This window comes from Rhipicephalus sanguineus, chromosome 4 (genome assembly GCF_013339695.2).
Source record: "Rhipicephalus sanguineus isolate Rsan-2018 chromosome 4, BIME_Rsan_1.4, whole genome shotgun sequence".
NCBI lineage: Eukaryota > Metazoa > Arthropoda > Arachnida > Ixodida > Ixodidae > Rhipicephalus > Rhipicephalus sanguineus.
The window spans coordinates 195837472-195854057 of record NC_051179.1 but is presented as its reverse complement, the minus strand read 5'-3'; the positions used below and the strand labels follow the sequence as shown (position 1 = coordinate 195854057).

General features: G+C 47.6%; 1 protein-coding gene and 1 long non-coding RNA gene across 2 annotated transcripts in view; one reads left to right on the top strand and one right to left on the bottom strand.

Moving 5' to 3' along the window:
* LOC119391008 (protein RCC2) overlaps positions 1 to 10866 on the bottom strand; it is a 171806-nt gene extending 160940 nt beyond the window's left edge. The window contains exons 1-3 of the mRNA XM_037658719.2: positions 10573 to 10866; positions 10414 to 10510; positions 2422 to 2553 (exon numbers count right to left, since the gene is read on the bottom strand). Coding sequence (XP_037514647.1) covers positions 2422 to 2553; positions 10414 to 10510; positions 10573 to 10665 — 322 coding nt within the window. The 5' untranslated portion in view covers positions 10666 to 10866. The remainder of the gene's footprint in view (positions 1 to 2421; positions 2554 to 10413; positions 10511 to 10572) is intronic.
* A 139-nt stretch (positions 10867 to 11005) lies between these two features.
* LOC125758167 (uncharacterized) lies at positions 11006 to 14304 on the top strand. Its single transcript, XR_007415922.1, has 2 exons — positions 11006 to 11424; positions 13999 to 14304. It is a non-coding gene; the product is annotated as an uncharacterized LOC125758167 (long non-coding RNA).
* Positions 14305 to 16586: the final 2282 nt, after the last annotated feature.

Below are 16586 nucleotides of genomic sequence, written 5' to 3'. Positions count from 1 at the left end.
CCTTCCCCGTTCTACCGTTGATATCACCTGCCCATCATCATTTGCTGAAAAGCTTAAGCACTAATTTATTCTTATGTTTATATGTGGCTACTATTTATATGCATATGTGGTTATTGTGCATATTTTATGAATGTATGTATTATTGTTTATGTATAATTTTTGTATGTATAATTGTGTATTTATTATTATTATGTATATATGTCACTCAATTGTAAACCCACCCCTTATGTAATACCCCCCTTGAGGGGGCCTTTAAGGAAATAAAAGTGAAAGTGAAAGTGAAGTGAAGTACGTAGCGGAGCGCGCATGTCATGCGGCCGGGGCAAAGCGGCATGTCAAGGGGGCAAAGGCTTCTCCGTCGGCCACGCAACCGCTCCCCCTCCTCACACCACGCACCTGCACCGGGCTGCTGTCCCCCACCGCCATCCCCCCTTTTTTCTCCCCCCGCTCCTTCTTCGTTTGTTCCGCGTCCGCTCCTCCTTCGTAACGCCGTCGCCGCTCTCGCCCCCGCCGGCGCATCTCCACTGAGAAGCACGCTCGCTCCCTCGCATCTCTGAGAATGTTCCGGCAGCCGCATTATAACCGGTCTTTCATCTCGGGGGACTGCACAATAAGCGGTATGCGTGTACATGGAGTCCTATGGGAGGGTAAACGGGAGTCAGAAAAACCGCATTATAGCCGGTACTGCACTGTAAGCGGTTACGTTATAAGTGGTCTGAGCTGTATTCCGAAAAGCACTCTCCATATGCGGTGCGAACTTGAAGTGTGTAACGACACGGCGCAAGGATTTTTTTTTCTTTTTTGTAGTGGCATTACCTGGTGTCGCATTAAAGGGACCGACAACTAATTTTTATGGTACCCATTTTCTTTAGTGCAACGGAAAGCTTACCGGTGAGAGTGTCTAATCACGGAACAGTAACGTGGAAAACGCCGTGAAACATTTGTAATCAGAATTTTTCTATCTGTGGCAAATATAAAGTCGTAAACATAAGTGACAACACATGCTGCAAACAGGGAGCGGTTCGTGCTCGAGTGCAGTGGTTTGCTGCGCATGCGTGCACTCCGCGCACATGCGCTGCGGCTCGACATATTCCACTGGCTACTGCAAAGGCCGCGCCACTTCTCACCGAGCAACTCCTTTTACCTTGTAAGCAGCACAAAATGACAGCATCAGACTACGTGACTACGTACAGCAAAAAGTGATCGACTCCCTAATCCAGCTTCAAGGCTCTTCCGCAAGGCTGCGCAACATACTGGTTTTTGTTAGCTTTAAACACGTTTTCAAAATATAGTCCCACTCACAACGCGAAAAGGATGCTGAAATCTGTCACTATATTTCACTGTCTTTTCATTTTTACCAGGATGTAATCACACGTGGTGACCAGTTGTCGGTCCTTCTAACGAAGTGCAGTTGAGACTTCTGCAACAACCGAAGAGTGAAACTGCCATGCAAAAGCCGTTTCATTAGTTTTTTAAAGAGAGCTGGCACGGTGGCACCCGTGAGCAGCTGGATGAGGTTTGAAAGAGGGAGGGGCACGCTCGAGGCAAGAGCTTGAGAGACACAGGGCCGCCTCACGCACACTCGCACGCACAAACAAGCGCTCGCTGTCGCATCGCAGTCGTCGGGGCTTCGAGCGTGCCTTGCGCGCCCACCGCTTCACGCTCAGTCGGCCGCGAGGCAACTGCAGAAGATGCATGCGGCTCCTGCTCGTACCAAAATGACAAAATTCTGGGCAAAATCCCTAGGTTGTCGGCGGTGAAAATTCGTTATATCAAAGGTGTCTCCCGTTGCCACTTTGTTACACAGAGGTCGCAAATACATGTGCCTCATCGAGTAACAGCGGGGAATAGAGCTTTGTAATTTTGAGGAATTCGTTGCATGGAGGTTCGCTATAGGCAGGTTTAACTGTAATAACGTAATGTCGTTACTTTCAGTGAGCTTCAATTTGTAATACAATTTAATTACATTTCTAAAAATTGTGGAATGTGATTAGTAATGTAATTTAATTACATTTTATGAGCAATTTTGCCATCTCTGAAGATTAATGTTGAAAGTCTTGGAAGAATTACAACAGTGGCAGAATGCTGCAACAAAAGTCGTAGTGCCAACAGTATGACACAATGACAGAATGCAAACACTTGGATCTAGCAAAATATGACAAGTTTTCACATGCCATTACAATAAGCGTGCACAGATGCGCTTTAAACTGGTTGTCGCGCCATGTTAATTTTTTATTGACAATGCCATACAAGCAAGTATTTTCATGTTCCAGTGGCACTGATCTGAGCCCTTTATGCTAGTGTCACCATGCATGCTGTTAGTACCAGCCAAGCAACCAAAAACAGTGAAAAAAAATGGCCCTACATCCGTGAAGGTTCCCATAAGGTACCTTTGCTACAAAATGTTTAGGTGACCCTTACCCCAGGTGTAGGCCTGTCCCTGCTCAGTGAGCAGCACAGTGTGGCAAGCTGAGCAACCCGAGAAGACGGCCTTCACTCGATGTGGCCAGGCCAGCCGGTGGGGGCCCCACAGATTGCGCTCCTGGGAACCACCTGGACACAAGCAAACACTCACTACTGTGCCTGCTTCGTGCACAACAGCCACTGCATCCATGGCTACGATATGCTACCTATGCAGAAGCCAATGCTGTTGCTTGCCTCACGCTCAATAAAACCTCATTATAAGTGCGGCAAGTTGGGCAGGTTGGTAAAGATGCATAACTTCGACTGGGCAGTGCATAAAACACGGACATAAAAGATAGTTACGTAGACAGCACAAGCGCTAACTTCAAACCACGTTTATTTCGGAACATGTAAGAATATATACATCACCAATCACAACGATCTCAAGCATCAGGCTCATGACATGAAAATTCTTTAGACTATCAAGAAACCATTTCGTACCCCTGCTCAGAATACCACCTGCGTCGGACGGCAATGACAACCCCAAAAAACAAAAAAAAAAAAAAGAAAAACATTTGACAGTACAGTACTCCAATCATTTAGAAAAACAGCGAAATACAAATCTCCATACACCCTTTTCTATTCCACGTGCGACATCAGGTATTTACGCGATCTTATGAAGCTACGCTAAGGAATAATTCCTTATCGTCTAGGTGTACAGACGGCTGGCTTACGCACAAGGTGCCTTGCCTCTGGATAACGCAAGCCTCAGCGATCTCGCGAGTTAATTGTACCCTGTGACAGAATAAAATGGAGGTTAGTTCAAACCGCGGATTGCAACCACACTGACAGCAATGTGAGGCCGAATTCGGCGACGGAGCACATTTCAAGGAGCTGTGGTGCTCGTGCAGACGAACGTTCAGGCAGCGACCAGTCTGGCCCACGTAAGCTTTCCCACATGAAAGGGGGATCTGGTACACAACCCCCTTTACACAAGACACAAAGCGAAGGCTTCTTCATTTCTTGCTTCTTCATTTCTTTTTTGCCGGTACTGCAGTCTCGGTCGAATCCCCTTTAGCTTATTTGTGGCTGAAAAACAACATTAACGCTAAAGCGTGCCGCCACTCTCTTGAAGAGGTGGGATACTCTGTGATTGTATGGGATCACCGAGAACGGCCTGTTTTGCTCACTTCTTCCTTCCGGCGCTAACTTTACATGTGCTCTTACTTCTTTTAGCACTTGTTCACTGGTGGCTGCTATTACAGCATCAGGGTAACCTGCCTGCTGCAATTTCTTCGCCTGTTCGCGAACGCTTTGGTCCACCAGGTGTGGGCAGGATTTTGATATCGCAGGCCGGATACATGACATCGCAATGCCGTTTTTCACGAGTCTCGAGTGGCCGGACTGATAGCTGAGCAAACCCTTTTTCGATCTTGGTCTATACTGCCAGCCAGGGGCGTAGCCAGAAATTTTTTTCGGGGGGGGGGGGGGGGTTCAACCATACTTTATGTATGTTCGTGCGTGCGTTTGTATGTGTGCGTGCCTATATACGCAAGCAATACTGAAAAATTCGGGGGGGGGGTTTGAACCCCCCCAACACCCCCCTTGGCTACGCCTCTGCTGCCAGCATATCACCTCAGGGCAAAAAAACAATGTGAAGATCGAGATACTGCAACGTATGGTTCTGTGGGCTCTCACATGTGAACGCGAGTCCCTGCCCTTGTTCCCTGAACACCTTCACAACGCCAACCATTTTTCTGTCACAAAGGTTCTCTCAATTGCCCCATCCACCTTCGCTAAAACGATCGTGCTCAGAATCGGCGCCATGCAAGAACCAATGCATACGCCAGATCTCAGAGTGAAAGCTTTCCCCTTCCAGGTGACGAACGTCAAATCCAGGTAGCACCTCAGCACATCAAGGAAACCACCAACCGAAACGCCCGAGCGAGTGGTGAACGCACGTTCGTCATCTCGATCCCTTATACACTCCTTCACACTCTGTAGTAAAGGAGCTTGCGGTAAAGAGTAATATAGATCCTCGATGTCAAGGCCGAACACCCGTGACGCTCCCGAATAATTTTGCCCAAGAAATTCCACGACCACGTCGGAACTGGACACAAGAAGAGGATCATTAACAACAAGGGACTCCAAGTTCTTCTGTAAACCTCATTCTAGGCCTAATGCACACAAATGCTACAATGAAACTGCGATCTCATGAATGACAGCCTTTTCCTGTAACATTCAATACCCCACCACCGCTGCCATGAAAGTACGAAAGAAGGGGAATACAGAAAACGAGAACCTCGGACAATTCCCCTTCTTTCGTAGTACCAGCTCCTGACCTTCTATTACGGACTGTGAGCTCACAGCACGTCGTCTTTGGCCACGGGCACTGCACACATTTTCATCAATGGCGCATTCTGTATATTGTGCAATTTGTTGTCCACTCGCATGATCCTCGGCTTGGACATCACGCCATCGTTGACTGCACTCGCGCTCAACTCACTTTGTCCCCTTTTGGTACTACAGTCGTAGACGCTCCTCGGCTAAAAAGCTATTAAATCATCAGCGCACATCCAACAACACAGCAAGGCTTCCTCCACATGTCGCTTTTACAGAGTGGCGTGTTGAGAAAGCATGGTGTGAGGCACTGGTCAGGTAAGCAAATATGCCACGGCGCATGCGCCCTGCCCCTAGATGCCTCTCGATCTCGGAGGCTTTCGTTCTGGCAATACCGCTTGTTTTGGCAGTCTCGGCTCTGTCAAAATGGCAGAGGGCAGCACAGGAAAATAAAAATGCGGACTGCACGACACACACACTGCATAACTGCAGTGCCAAGGTGCTGTTTCATAGTGCAAAGGGCCAATCGGTGAAGTTGGCGCTACGTAATTTCACCCATGAACAAGATTACATCACTGTGCGGGCGAAAAGGACTGGTCAGGCGCAGGGGGTAACACACCCACGGCACCGTTCCCATTGCGCGTGCATTCTGGTGTACGTCAAGTCGTGTGTCGTCTGCATAAACCGGGAACAGATCACGTGAGATTATAGAAGCCGACTTGATTGATAGGCTTGGCAATCAGTGTGTAAGCACCCCTTCAATCATTCTTCTCCAAAAAGAAAAGGAATTTCTGCGCATGATGCGATTCTCTGTTCCTTGTAATATGTCGGTGCTATAAATTGTGTTTCTGCAAAAGATAAACGTCAGCACTCATTTGTCCGTGTGTGGTCAACCAACTGGCCTGAAGTGAGGTGAAGTAACGCACTGCAATAATGTTCCCTTGGATGGCTCACACTGCTGCGGGCCTGTAATCACATTGTGTGCAAAGCTTTGTGAGTGCAGCACAATGTGCAGAACGCGTCCATTTGCTAAAGCTGCACGGCTGTGTCCGAAACCAACAAATAGTTTGTCAAACTCACACTGCAGATTTTGAAACTCTGTTCAATAGCTCAGTACGAAGCAATGGCAAGCTTGGCGATGTTTAACCAAACTTTCACTGCATATTCGCTAAACTGACGACAGAAAGTCAGTGGTACTGCCAACGAAGTACAGAGGGGTCCACTGTTAAAGGGAACATTGGAGCGTGTGGCGGCAGCTCGGCGCCACCGCGCGCCGTCGGCTGCAACGAGATTCGCGCAGACGCAGTGAGCACCGTGCCCGGTGCTCTTTCGTCGCGTCAACGATTAGCTTCGCTACGATTCGCAGCGCGGAAGCAGACGGCAGCGGACGACGAAAAAGCACGACTCACAGCGTGCACTGCGCCTGCGCGAAACTCGTTGCAGCGGCTGGCCGGCGGTGGCGCCGAGCTGCCGCCACACGCTCCGATGTTCCCTTTAACAGTGGACGCCTGTGTACAATTACGCTGACGTCTTAACAGCCTTGGTCAAAGCTGCCGGCAGAAATTCAGCACATTATTCTTCTGGCTGCCAGAGAACTGAAGAATTTTACTGGAGCTATAAATGTTGGGCAACCGCCGCGGAAATTAGTATATTAATCAGAAATTGTTGTAGGGTGAGCTGTTGAATACTTGACATGTCCACCTTGGCACTAAAAATGAGACATGAAGAGGCAACAGGACAAGCACTACCAATTCATCACACTTATCTTGTCGTCTCCCACGTGTGTGTGTGTGGTTCTTTTTTTTGTGTGGGAAATTGAAGATGTCACCCGTACATTATTCTCCTGGATGCCAACATTATTGGCCTCAAGAGCCTCCCCTGGAGAGGCTGGCGCGGCGATAGTTTTGACGTCACAGATAGGATGCTCCTGCTCGCCTGCCTGTGTAGTTGTTGTGGAATGTGACGTTCGGGTGAAATTATGATGCGAGACTCAATTCTCAATGTGTGATGCTTAATTTGGCCAGCTAGAGATATTATCGCCGCATAAGCAGAGCTAAGTTGCGTGCAAGTAGCTTCTGCTTGTTAGTGTACTGTTCGGTGCCGCAGTACCAGACGTATGCGACAGATCCTCCTGTAAGTTTTACCAGAGTCCTTCAATGCTTTTCTGGTCACGAAACTCCTCCGTAACGCTATGGGGTGAGCTTGCTATGTCGCCGCAGCGGCCGTGCAGCGGCGCTAGGAGCGCGCAGGGGGCATTGAGAAGAGCTTCGCTGCGTAGGGAGAACTGGGGGCCCGAGGAATCCGGCGGCATCAGCGTTCAGTTCTCCTCGTTGTTTCTTAATTTGTGTGACTGACGGGTGTGAGAAATGTGTGCGAGGATACGGATGTTGTACGTGAGCGACGATGCCGAAGAATTGCTGTGTGCCGGGTTGTCGCGCCGGCTACACAGGTACGAGCGGAAAGGTGGTGTTTAGTTTGCCGAGGGACGGCGATGAGAGGTATGAATAGAAACGTGCAATACCGCGACAGGAAGCTGGCGGTTTTACGTTCTATTCTGAACATGTTACAGTGTGCGAGAAACATTTTGACGCCACCGACGTTATTCGAACAGGACGACTTCATAGTGAATTGAGAAAATGTTCTGCAACGCGAGAAGGCAAAGTTGCGCGCCGGCACTGTTTCTTTCGCACCTTGCTAGCTTTTTAGAATAGCAGAGAGCCGAGCTAGTGGGTAAGTATTCCTTCTAAAAAGACACGGCGTGCAAACACGGACACAAGAAAGAAGTAACGACACCACATACGCCATTTGTGGTTTCGTTTGTGGTGTCTTGACTGCTTTGTTGTGTCCGTCTTTGCACACCCTGTCTTTTTAGAATATTTTTTAGGCTCTTTCCAGCTTATTAAATGCTTTGCATTGTTTACTTGTTTGCCGTTGTTAAGAAAGTGTTTTTTTTTGCTATTTTTATTGACTGAATGTCAAATAAGCTCTTTTAATTTTTATATTGTACTTCAGAATTTTCCTTGTTTTTTGCATTACCTTACTCCCTCCATGTACTGGGCGTGCAGAGAGTTTCCCTACGCTAGGAAACTGTCGGTCGTAGCTTTCTGTTTCCCGAGGTATTTTTCCAATAAAGGTTTTTCAATCTTTCTCTTTCAATCGTAGCATTCTCCAACGTGCATTGAAATAAGCAATTATAGTCAAGTATGGACGCAAAGGACGTTAGTGTTTCCTCAGCTTGACACGTTTTTGGGTATTTTGCCCCGTGTTACGTTTTCCACGTTCAGCATAATTCGAAAGCGCAACAGCTAGAGCTCTACTTGTGAACACATATGCTTATTTTCTCTCGTTTAGGGAAACGAGGTTTCGTTTAAGTTAATCACGTCTCCCCTGTGCAGTCTTCATTAAGAAAATCGTTGCATCACGCGGTGCATACGTAGTCCATCTAAGCAGTCAAAGTAACGCACGTTGTGATTTGTGAAGGTGCCACGAGCGTGAAGATTGGAGATACCCGAGTGCCTTTGCGACGCTGCACAATGTAAGGTGCGACACAGTTTTGCTCATGCAATGTCCACGTAACATGAAATTATCAAAGTTACGCGTAGAAAATAGACAAAACGTGGTTACAAACTCGGAGTTAAGGCCAGGTTAGGTCCTAGAGATCAGCTGGTGTTCATGCGGCACACGGACGTTATACCTTGCGATAGCTTCGTCACTCCCGATTTCAAGTGTTGCCGAAGCTCTGTGAGGTAGCCTGCATCGGAGTGAAGTTAGCTTTTATAAACTGTTAACACAGCAACGTAGAGCTTTTCTTTTTTGTAATGCGGCCGTGTTAAACTCCCACGGCGTAGACGGCCTGATTGTAAATAGCGTGATCGGCGCTGGCTCAACTCCCGCTACGAGACCTCACTTTGGGAGTTGGTGGGTTTTTAAGGCTTGTGCAGTGTCACAAGAGTAGGTAAATATCCCGTACCTGAATAAATACTCGCGTGCTCCACCGCCTGAGGTAAGGAACCTCGCTGGAACCACATAGACAGCTAATATTGCTGCGTCGGCACGACTGTATCCATCGCATGCAACCTTGATATTTAAAAAAAGAACGCGAAAGTAAGTTTTTTACACGCGTATGTGACTAAAATACCGTATGTCAGGTGAAGTATGAGTGGTAGTTGAAATATTGCGGTTTGATGCACGTCAAACCATTTCCTCGAACCGGCACAGCATTCAGCTGAGCGCAGCGCGCACGCACGAATGCCCCCGCGTTGACCGCAGCGACCCTAGCGGCCGCCTCTGTCCCTGTATGAAACTGCGGGCGGAGTTTCGTGACCAGAAAAGCATTGAAGGACTCTGGTTTTACCTTTACCCCAAATGTAAAATACGCGACACCTGGCTGGTAAAGCCAAAGACGGGAAAAGACGCCAACGCTAACTGGCGGGTCTGCAGCAAGCACTTTCGTGACGAGGATTTCGTTACACCGCCGCAGCTAAGATGTTCGGTAAGAGGTGACATGTGCTCATGAGCACTCCCGGCAGCTTATCGCGGGCGTTTGTCGATGAATTTTTTATTGATGCTGGAGAACAACAGCCTCGCTGTAGATCAACAAAATAAGCAAAAAGGAAAGCGCCCGCGGCTCAAACATCTCTCATGGCGAGGTCCTTACAAAACAAACATTTTTGTCATGTTTACACTCGCATCGAAGGCGCTGTAAACTGACATCAATACGTTGCAGACAAGTGTAAGCCCAGGCGAAAAGTAAACGAATCAGTATAGTAAACAAAAAGAACGAAACAGTGATGATCGTCAATCAGATCTGAGCACAACGAAAAAGAGCAGTGGAGGGGAAGTTGGCCCTTTGTTTTGCAGATCCCACCAGCACTTCTAAGCATGTGTGGCGATTCACTCCGCTCACTACTCCCATGCTGACAGTATTGCATGTGCACCGCCTGCGCGGGGGGTATTACTGCTTGGCGGCACGTTTCCCTCATTGTTGCAAGTTCACCAGTTCGTTTTATACAATGTCTGAGAATCCTTATGGGAAAAGCATTTCATAATTTATTAGCAGCTTAGCTTTCGCGACATCACTGGCATTGTCCTCTATGGCGTCGGCTGTAACGGCTTTGCAGCAAGCTGTAATTAGACACGCGGGTGCCACCGGGAGCACCGAGTCGCGGTTTGCTTGCCCGGATTATCAGATAATACCGCTTCTTTAAGTAATGAGCTTCAAAACAAGGGTGAAGCACGCGTGGTGCCCACAAGAAAAACGCGTTAAGGCAAAAGCGCAAGAAACGCGGTGTTCCAGCAGACGACACAACGCAGGTGGCGCCACGCTATGTCCTCGCGGTCAATAGGTGTTCTTTCTGTCGGCACTTGTGACGTCAAGTGACGCGAACGTATTGCGAGGACTTGATCAGCTAACGAAATGGGTTTGCCGCGAGAAATTTCACAAATTTTGCACAGGCAGGACTCCGTAGAAAGTGACTTAAAACGTGAAATCATAAGCATCACGGCAGTTTTCGGCAATGATCGCATCCTTCTTGACGTCTCCTTTGCTATTGGTACAACCACCAAGTGACAAGTACGGTATATGATGTCACAACATGCAGTCGAATGCACCACCTACATAGAAGTGGGCCCGGAAGCGATAATGTCAAAGAAGGGCTCCTCGCTACTCACCGGCCTTCTGCTTGTCTTTGGGTCTGCGGCCGATGGTGTCCCAGTTGGTGCCTCCGGAGAAGAGCAGCGTGCCCGCACAGCCGGTGGCCTGGACGCGCTGCATCATCGCCGAGAGCGGTGTTCACACTCGCAGCGACAGACATAAAGGACGCAACTCACGAATCCGCGCTTGGCGTCGTCCACCGCAGCAGGACTGGTCGCCTCGTCCTCAAGTCGCGGTCGCTTCGCCTCACTCGCCGCCTCGTTGTCCATGCTAGCCGTTGTTGTGCCGCCGGAGAAGGGACGACGCGATGAGCCCGCTTTGACGCTCCTTGGAAGTAGGTTGCGCCAGGTGGCCGCTCGCTGCTTTTCGCCGATGTGAGTTCGCAAGCCGAACCGTCTCCAAATAAATATCACACTGTAGAAAAGGCAGCCCCAAACGTGAACCGCATACCAGGACAATATATTCGCAATGCTTCGTGCTAAGGCGACAAGGGGACAAAGGCAAACTGGCACTGACTGAAGTAGAGTTAGTACGTACATGGAACGTACCATAGAGTTTCATACAGTAACCTAGAGAGGAAACTGGCGCTGCGATCGTTCAACCACCATGAGAACCTCCATGCATGAAAAACATGCGTTTCGCCGGAGTCTGGGCTCTCTCGCGAACAATGGATGACGTCACTGCTACGTCACTCACGTGTGACGTCACCTGAAGACTTTTTTTCCCTAAGTTAGTTTTGACTTTTCCCCGTGTCGCCACGGAGTGCCTAGTATGTCACGTGCTTGATGAATTTCGTCCCTAATGTCCTAGTGTCATCTTCACCTCCGCCGGCGCTGTCTCCGCGCACGTACGCGCACGTGTCACGAAGTGTCGTCGGTGTCGTCAAGTAGCCGCAAAAGTCAATACTCCCATGAAATGCGACGTTTGTGGCGTTGGCCTGTCTTCACTGGAAAAATATGGGGAGCACCACATCGCAGCGCACAAATTCGCCGCCGAATACGTGCAGCAGGCGTTCCACAAAGATAAAGGTGAGTACCCATCCTGTTTTCAGTTTATAGTTGTTGGAAAAGACAGTGTCAGTGCATTTTTATCATCTTTTGTGGTGAGGCTGTACAGCACATGACTGCTTCCACGTGCATTCACTCTGCCAGCTAGTTATAATTCGCATGTGCTTGTCGCGTAGAAAAAAAAAAGAAAACAAGTATGCACAGAGGCACTAATTTTCACAAGGCTGTTGCTAGGGTTACGTCCAGACGTAACTGTAGTCACCGCTATCGTTACGTCCAGACCAAAGTCCCTAGATTTTTCCCTGTTGAAGAGCAGGGAAAATCTAGGGACTCTAGTCATGTGGCTTTCCACAAACGTGAGTACATTATTTTCCTGTTGCTCAGTGAAGGCCCTCTGCGCCCTTCGGGCGCGGCAACCTAATCGTGGCTTCGCCCTCGCTTCGCGAGTGCGGCCATTTCGCTAACGCTCAATGGCCGGTTGGCAGGGTCACGGTCACGCGCTACTGGCCGCTGTCGCGGCCACGCGCTGTTTAGCCCGCGCAGCCTGCCCCTTCGGGGCAGGCGGAGGCGTACGTAACCCAAGAGCCGCGTCGCGCTTCTCTGGCAACAGACTTCAGCAACACCTGAGACAAAAAAAAAAAAAAAGAAATTGCAGCAGCAGCGAGGTTCGAACCAACGTCCTCGCAGTTCCGAGCACGACACGCTAGCCGCTGCGCCACCGAGGCCAATCGGTTCGGTAGGTCTAACGGGCTCTATTTGTATTGCCACGCTGGACGTAACTTTTTAAGACTCGTTATTCTTACGTCCAGACGTAACTGCAACGGCTCGTACCGTTACGTCTAGACGTAACGCTAGACACTCCCTTTTCACAATTTTGCTCGATCACGCTGAAAGTACTGCCGCTTGCGTCGCTTTTTTGTTTTCCCTCTAAAAACAAAGCAGAGCAAATATGTCCGATGGATACATGATGTGTTGAAACAGGTGAGCGCACAAGACAGGGACAGTGAAAACGACACATAGAGCGCTACTTCCAACTAACATTTAATGCACTACACTCATCACGTGGTAACATCGAGTGCTTCAGAACAAGACTATCAAAAAAAAATTTAATTTTTTTTCTTCCTTACGCTTTTTTTTTTCTCGCTAAAGATTACAGGTGGTAACGTGCCCATGGAAACAGGGCGACAAAGCGAAAAAACCCTTGATACCATACAGAAGTTTTTGACCGAGCTCATGAATGCGTTATCAACGGCAAAAACGGCTGTGTGATAAATGCGACATGAGATGAACATGGGTTTTAACAAAAAGCGGGTCATCCAAATGAAGAAACAATGGTGCGGCTGAACAAAGGAGGCTGTAAAAAGGTATTAAAAATGGCCTTGAAAAGGTTAACACTTAAAAAGTGAGAACAACAATAAAAGTTTTGCAAAAACGCAGACTCTTTCTTCGAGAGTGACACAGAGGGCATGCTGACACAGCTGGGTCCGAGCTGTTCTGCACATGATGCATCATATATTTCTCGAGCTATGACAGCCTGGTCAAGAAAGGGGGTACAACCGCAAGCTGCACAGTGTAAGGCCATGTTGCTGTCAGACTTTTAAATTGTTGGCGTGTTCACGCATGCGATCGTTAATACATTGGCCAGTTTGGCCGATGTAAACACATCCACAAGAGAGCGGAATCTTATACACGATGCCGCATTTGCAAGACAAAAACCGCGTGGTGTGCTTCTTGCAGCATGTCAGGCCTTTCACTGTTCACGTTTACACGCTTGCACAGGCCTCCAAAGTTTGTTGTGGGCGGTAAACACTACACTGACTCCTGCACACCCTGCAGCCTTCTTAATCCTATGTGACACTTGGTGCACGTATGGGATAACAGCAGTTTTTGTCCCATCTCTGTTTTTTGGAGGCACATCACTGGTTTTCTCGAGTCTGTGCAACAAGGTCTCCGCAAGGTCACACAAAACTCTGAAAAACGTGTGCTCTCGAAGAAAGATTTTGTGTTTTTGCAAAACCTGTTGACTTTTATTGTTCTTACTTTTTAAGTTTTAACCTTTTAAAGGCTTTTTTTAATACCTTTTGATGACCTCCGCTGTTAAGCCGTATACTTTGTTTCTTCATTTGTATGACCCATTTTTGTTAAAACCCATGTTCATCTCATGTCACATTTATCACCCAGTCGTTTTTGCCGTTGATAGCACATTCGTAAGCTCGGTCAAAAACTTATGCTTCAGAAGTTTTTCAGAAAGAATATCAGTGCACTGAATGAGGTGAAGGGTAACTGAAGGACTTAATTTATTTTGTGAAGCAGAGAGAGTGAGGGAGCAAATAAAACATTTGACATTAATCTATCAGGGGCGTAGCCAGAAATTTTTTTCAGGGGGGGTTCAACCATACTTTATGTATGTTCGTGCGTGCGTTTGTATGTGTGCGTGCCTATATACGCAAGCAAAATTGAAAAAAATTTCGGGGGGGGGTTTGAACCCCCCAACCCCCCCCCTTGGCTACGCCCCTGTAATCTATGTCTAAGGCCTTGGAACTATTTCGTTGGTTTAATGTCTCTCTCTGATACTATGTTGTATCTGTATTACAGAATTCAGTGAATGGAAAGCTCAGGAAGAGGCGAACTGTTGGTTTGTTCTTCACACGGCTCCCAAAAAGCTGGCCAGTGGGGAAACGAGGAGCCACTACTACTCTAATAGATCAGGAGTGGCTAGGCCAAAGGAAGGTCATGGTAATCGTCGAGAAAAAAGTCAGGGTACCTGCAAGTCCGGTAAGATATGTCTTTCATTTATTACTGTGACGAAGAAGGAGAACACTCAGAGCCCGGCACCTGAAGATATCACCATAAATGTAAGGTACCAAAGAAAGCATTATGGCCATGAAGCAGAAATTCAGCACTTGAGGATGAGTGACAAAGAAAAGGCCAACGGGGTTAACCAACGTAGCAGAGGACCTGGAGCGTGGTGTGCCCATGAAAACCATATTGAATAATATAAGAACATCTGTTGGGGGCATGTAAGCTGAGGCCAGCATATTTGGCAGAACGCATAACTCTGCATAATATCAAACGGCAGTTTCACATTGCTGCTCCTGAACAGTGTCACACCAATGATGCTGTCAGTGTAGATATGTGGGTGAAAGCAATGTAAGACAAAGGTGAAACACTTGTCTGTCTGTATAAGGCACAAGGTGCAGTGGACCCAACTGGTACTTTTGGTGCAACAGATTTTGCCCTTGCTTTGATGACAGAGCCACAAAAAGAGCTGTTAGAAGAATTGGGCACGGGCACTGTGTGTCTTGACTCAACACATGGAACTACAGGGTAACAGTTTGAGCTGACCACTCTTCTAGTGCTAGATGAAGTGGGATAAGGTATACCTATAGCCTATTTCATCTGCAACAGGATGAATGAGGAAAACTTGGCAGCTTTTTCAGGTCTCTTGAGTGTGCCATCAACGAAAAAGTGGCTGCTAAGACATTTATGTCTGATGACGCCTCACAATTTTACAAGGCATGGTCGTCAGTTATGGGTGTCCCTCAGCAGAAACTTCTCTGCACCTGGCATGTGGATAGGAATTGGCAGAAGAAGATACGAGTTTGTAGAAAAACAACTGAGGCCAGACGTGTACCACAACGTGCGACTCCTTTTAGAGTTCCTTGACCAGCAAGAATTTGAAAAGTATCTTCAATCATTCCTTGACACTGAGGAAGAAAAACTGAGGGATTTTCTGAAGTACTTCAAGGACAACTATGCAGTTAGACCTCAAGAGCGGGCCTACTGCTTTAGGACGAGGGCAGGTATCAACACCAACATGCACCTTGAGAGCATGCACAGGACGATGAAGCACAGCATGCTGGAGGGAAAGAAGAATAAGCGTGTTGATAAACTAATTTCTGCACTCATGGACTTGACATATCATTTTTTGATGAAGAGGGCAATCCAGATGATCAAAGGGCAAGAAGTTGAGTGCAGTTGAAAGGTACCACAGATCTGGCACTGAAATGGCAGGTTGTGCCAAATTAAACGAAGACGGCACGTGGACTGTGCCATCTCAGTCTACTAAAGGGCACTCTTATACGGTGACAAAAGTCGGGGATGCTGCTTGCTGTCCCTTGAGATGCAATGAATGTGCAGTGTGTGCGCACCTGATACACTTCAAGTGTGCAAGCACATTCACTGTGTGGTCATTGCTAACACATTGTCAAGCACTGACAATAACGACTATGAGAGCCCACCTGAAACAGTAACTGAAACGAGTCGGGCATTGCACATAGTGCAAGGCATTGCAAAGCTGGAGGCGGCCACAACAGTGCCGAGCCAAAAGTCATGGATCGATCTCGGCCGCGGCGGTCACATTTCGATGGAGGCGAAATGGTAGAAGCCCGTGTACGTACGATGGCAGTGCACGTTAAAGAACACCAGAATGGTCTATAGAACACCAGATGGTCAAAATTTCCGGAGCCCTCGACTACAGCGTGCCTTTACCTACCTCGTGGTTTTGGCACGTAAAACCCCAGAAATTGTTATTATTATTGCCAATGATGACCACATGCCTCAACAATATGAAAAGTACTATGTGTTGATGTTGGCACTGGACCGAGGTTTCCACTAAATATAAAATTTAAGTCACTCATATGTCTCATCTGCTCTATCTGACGCAACTGCTGCTGTAATTAATAATTGACTGGAATGCAAAGTGTTCGATTGGTGAATGTGCTGACCTGCCCATTTCTCACTTATGATTTCTCATTTCAGATATTGTATTGCTGATTGTAGAGGTGTTAAATGACATTGATTTCCCAAAGCTATGGAGGAACCAAACCAGCATTTTAATAAAGCCTTATTGTCAAAGCTTAACCTGGTTGTGTCTTCCTGGTTGTGTCTTCCTGTGTTGATAATGCATACTTGTGCATGCGGTTTCTGCGCTACATTCATTACAGTAATGCAATGCAGTTTCATTTCAAGCCACGAGGACAGAGTCAGAATCGATTTAGATCTGTTTCTTTCTTTATGAATGCTTAGATTATTATTGTTGTTGTTGTTATTATTATTATTATTGCAGCGGTATTTGCACACGTTTTCTGACTACGGCGCGAACCCTTATTACAGAGGAGAGCTCGATCAACATCGACATCGTCTGCAATGGCGGATTGTTTATTTGCAATTTGCAGCGTTTG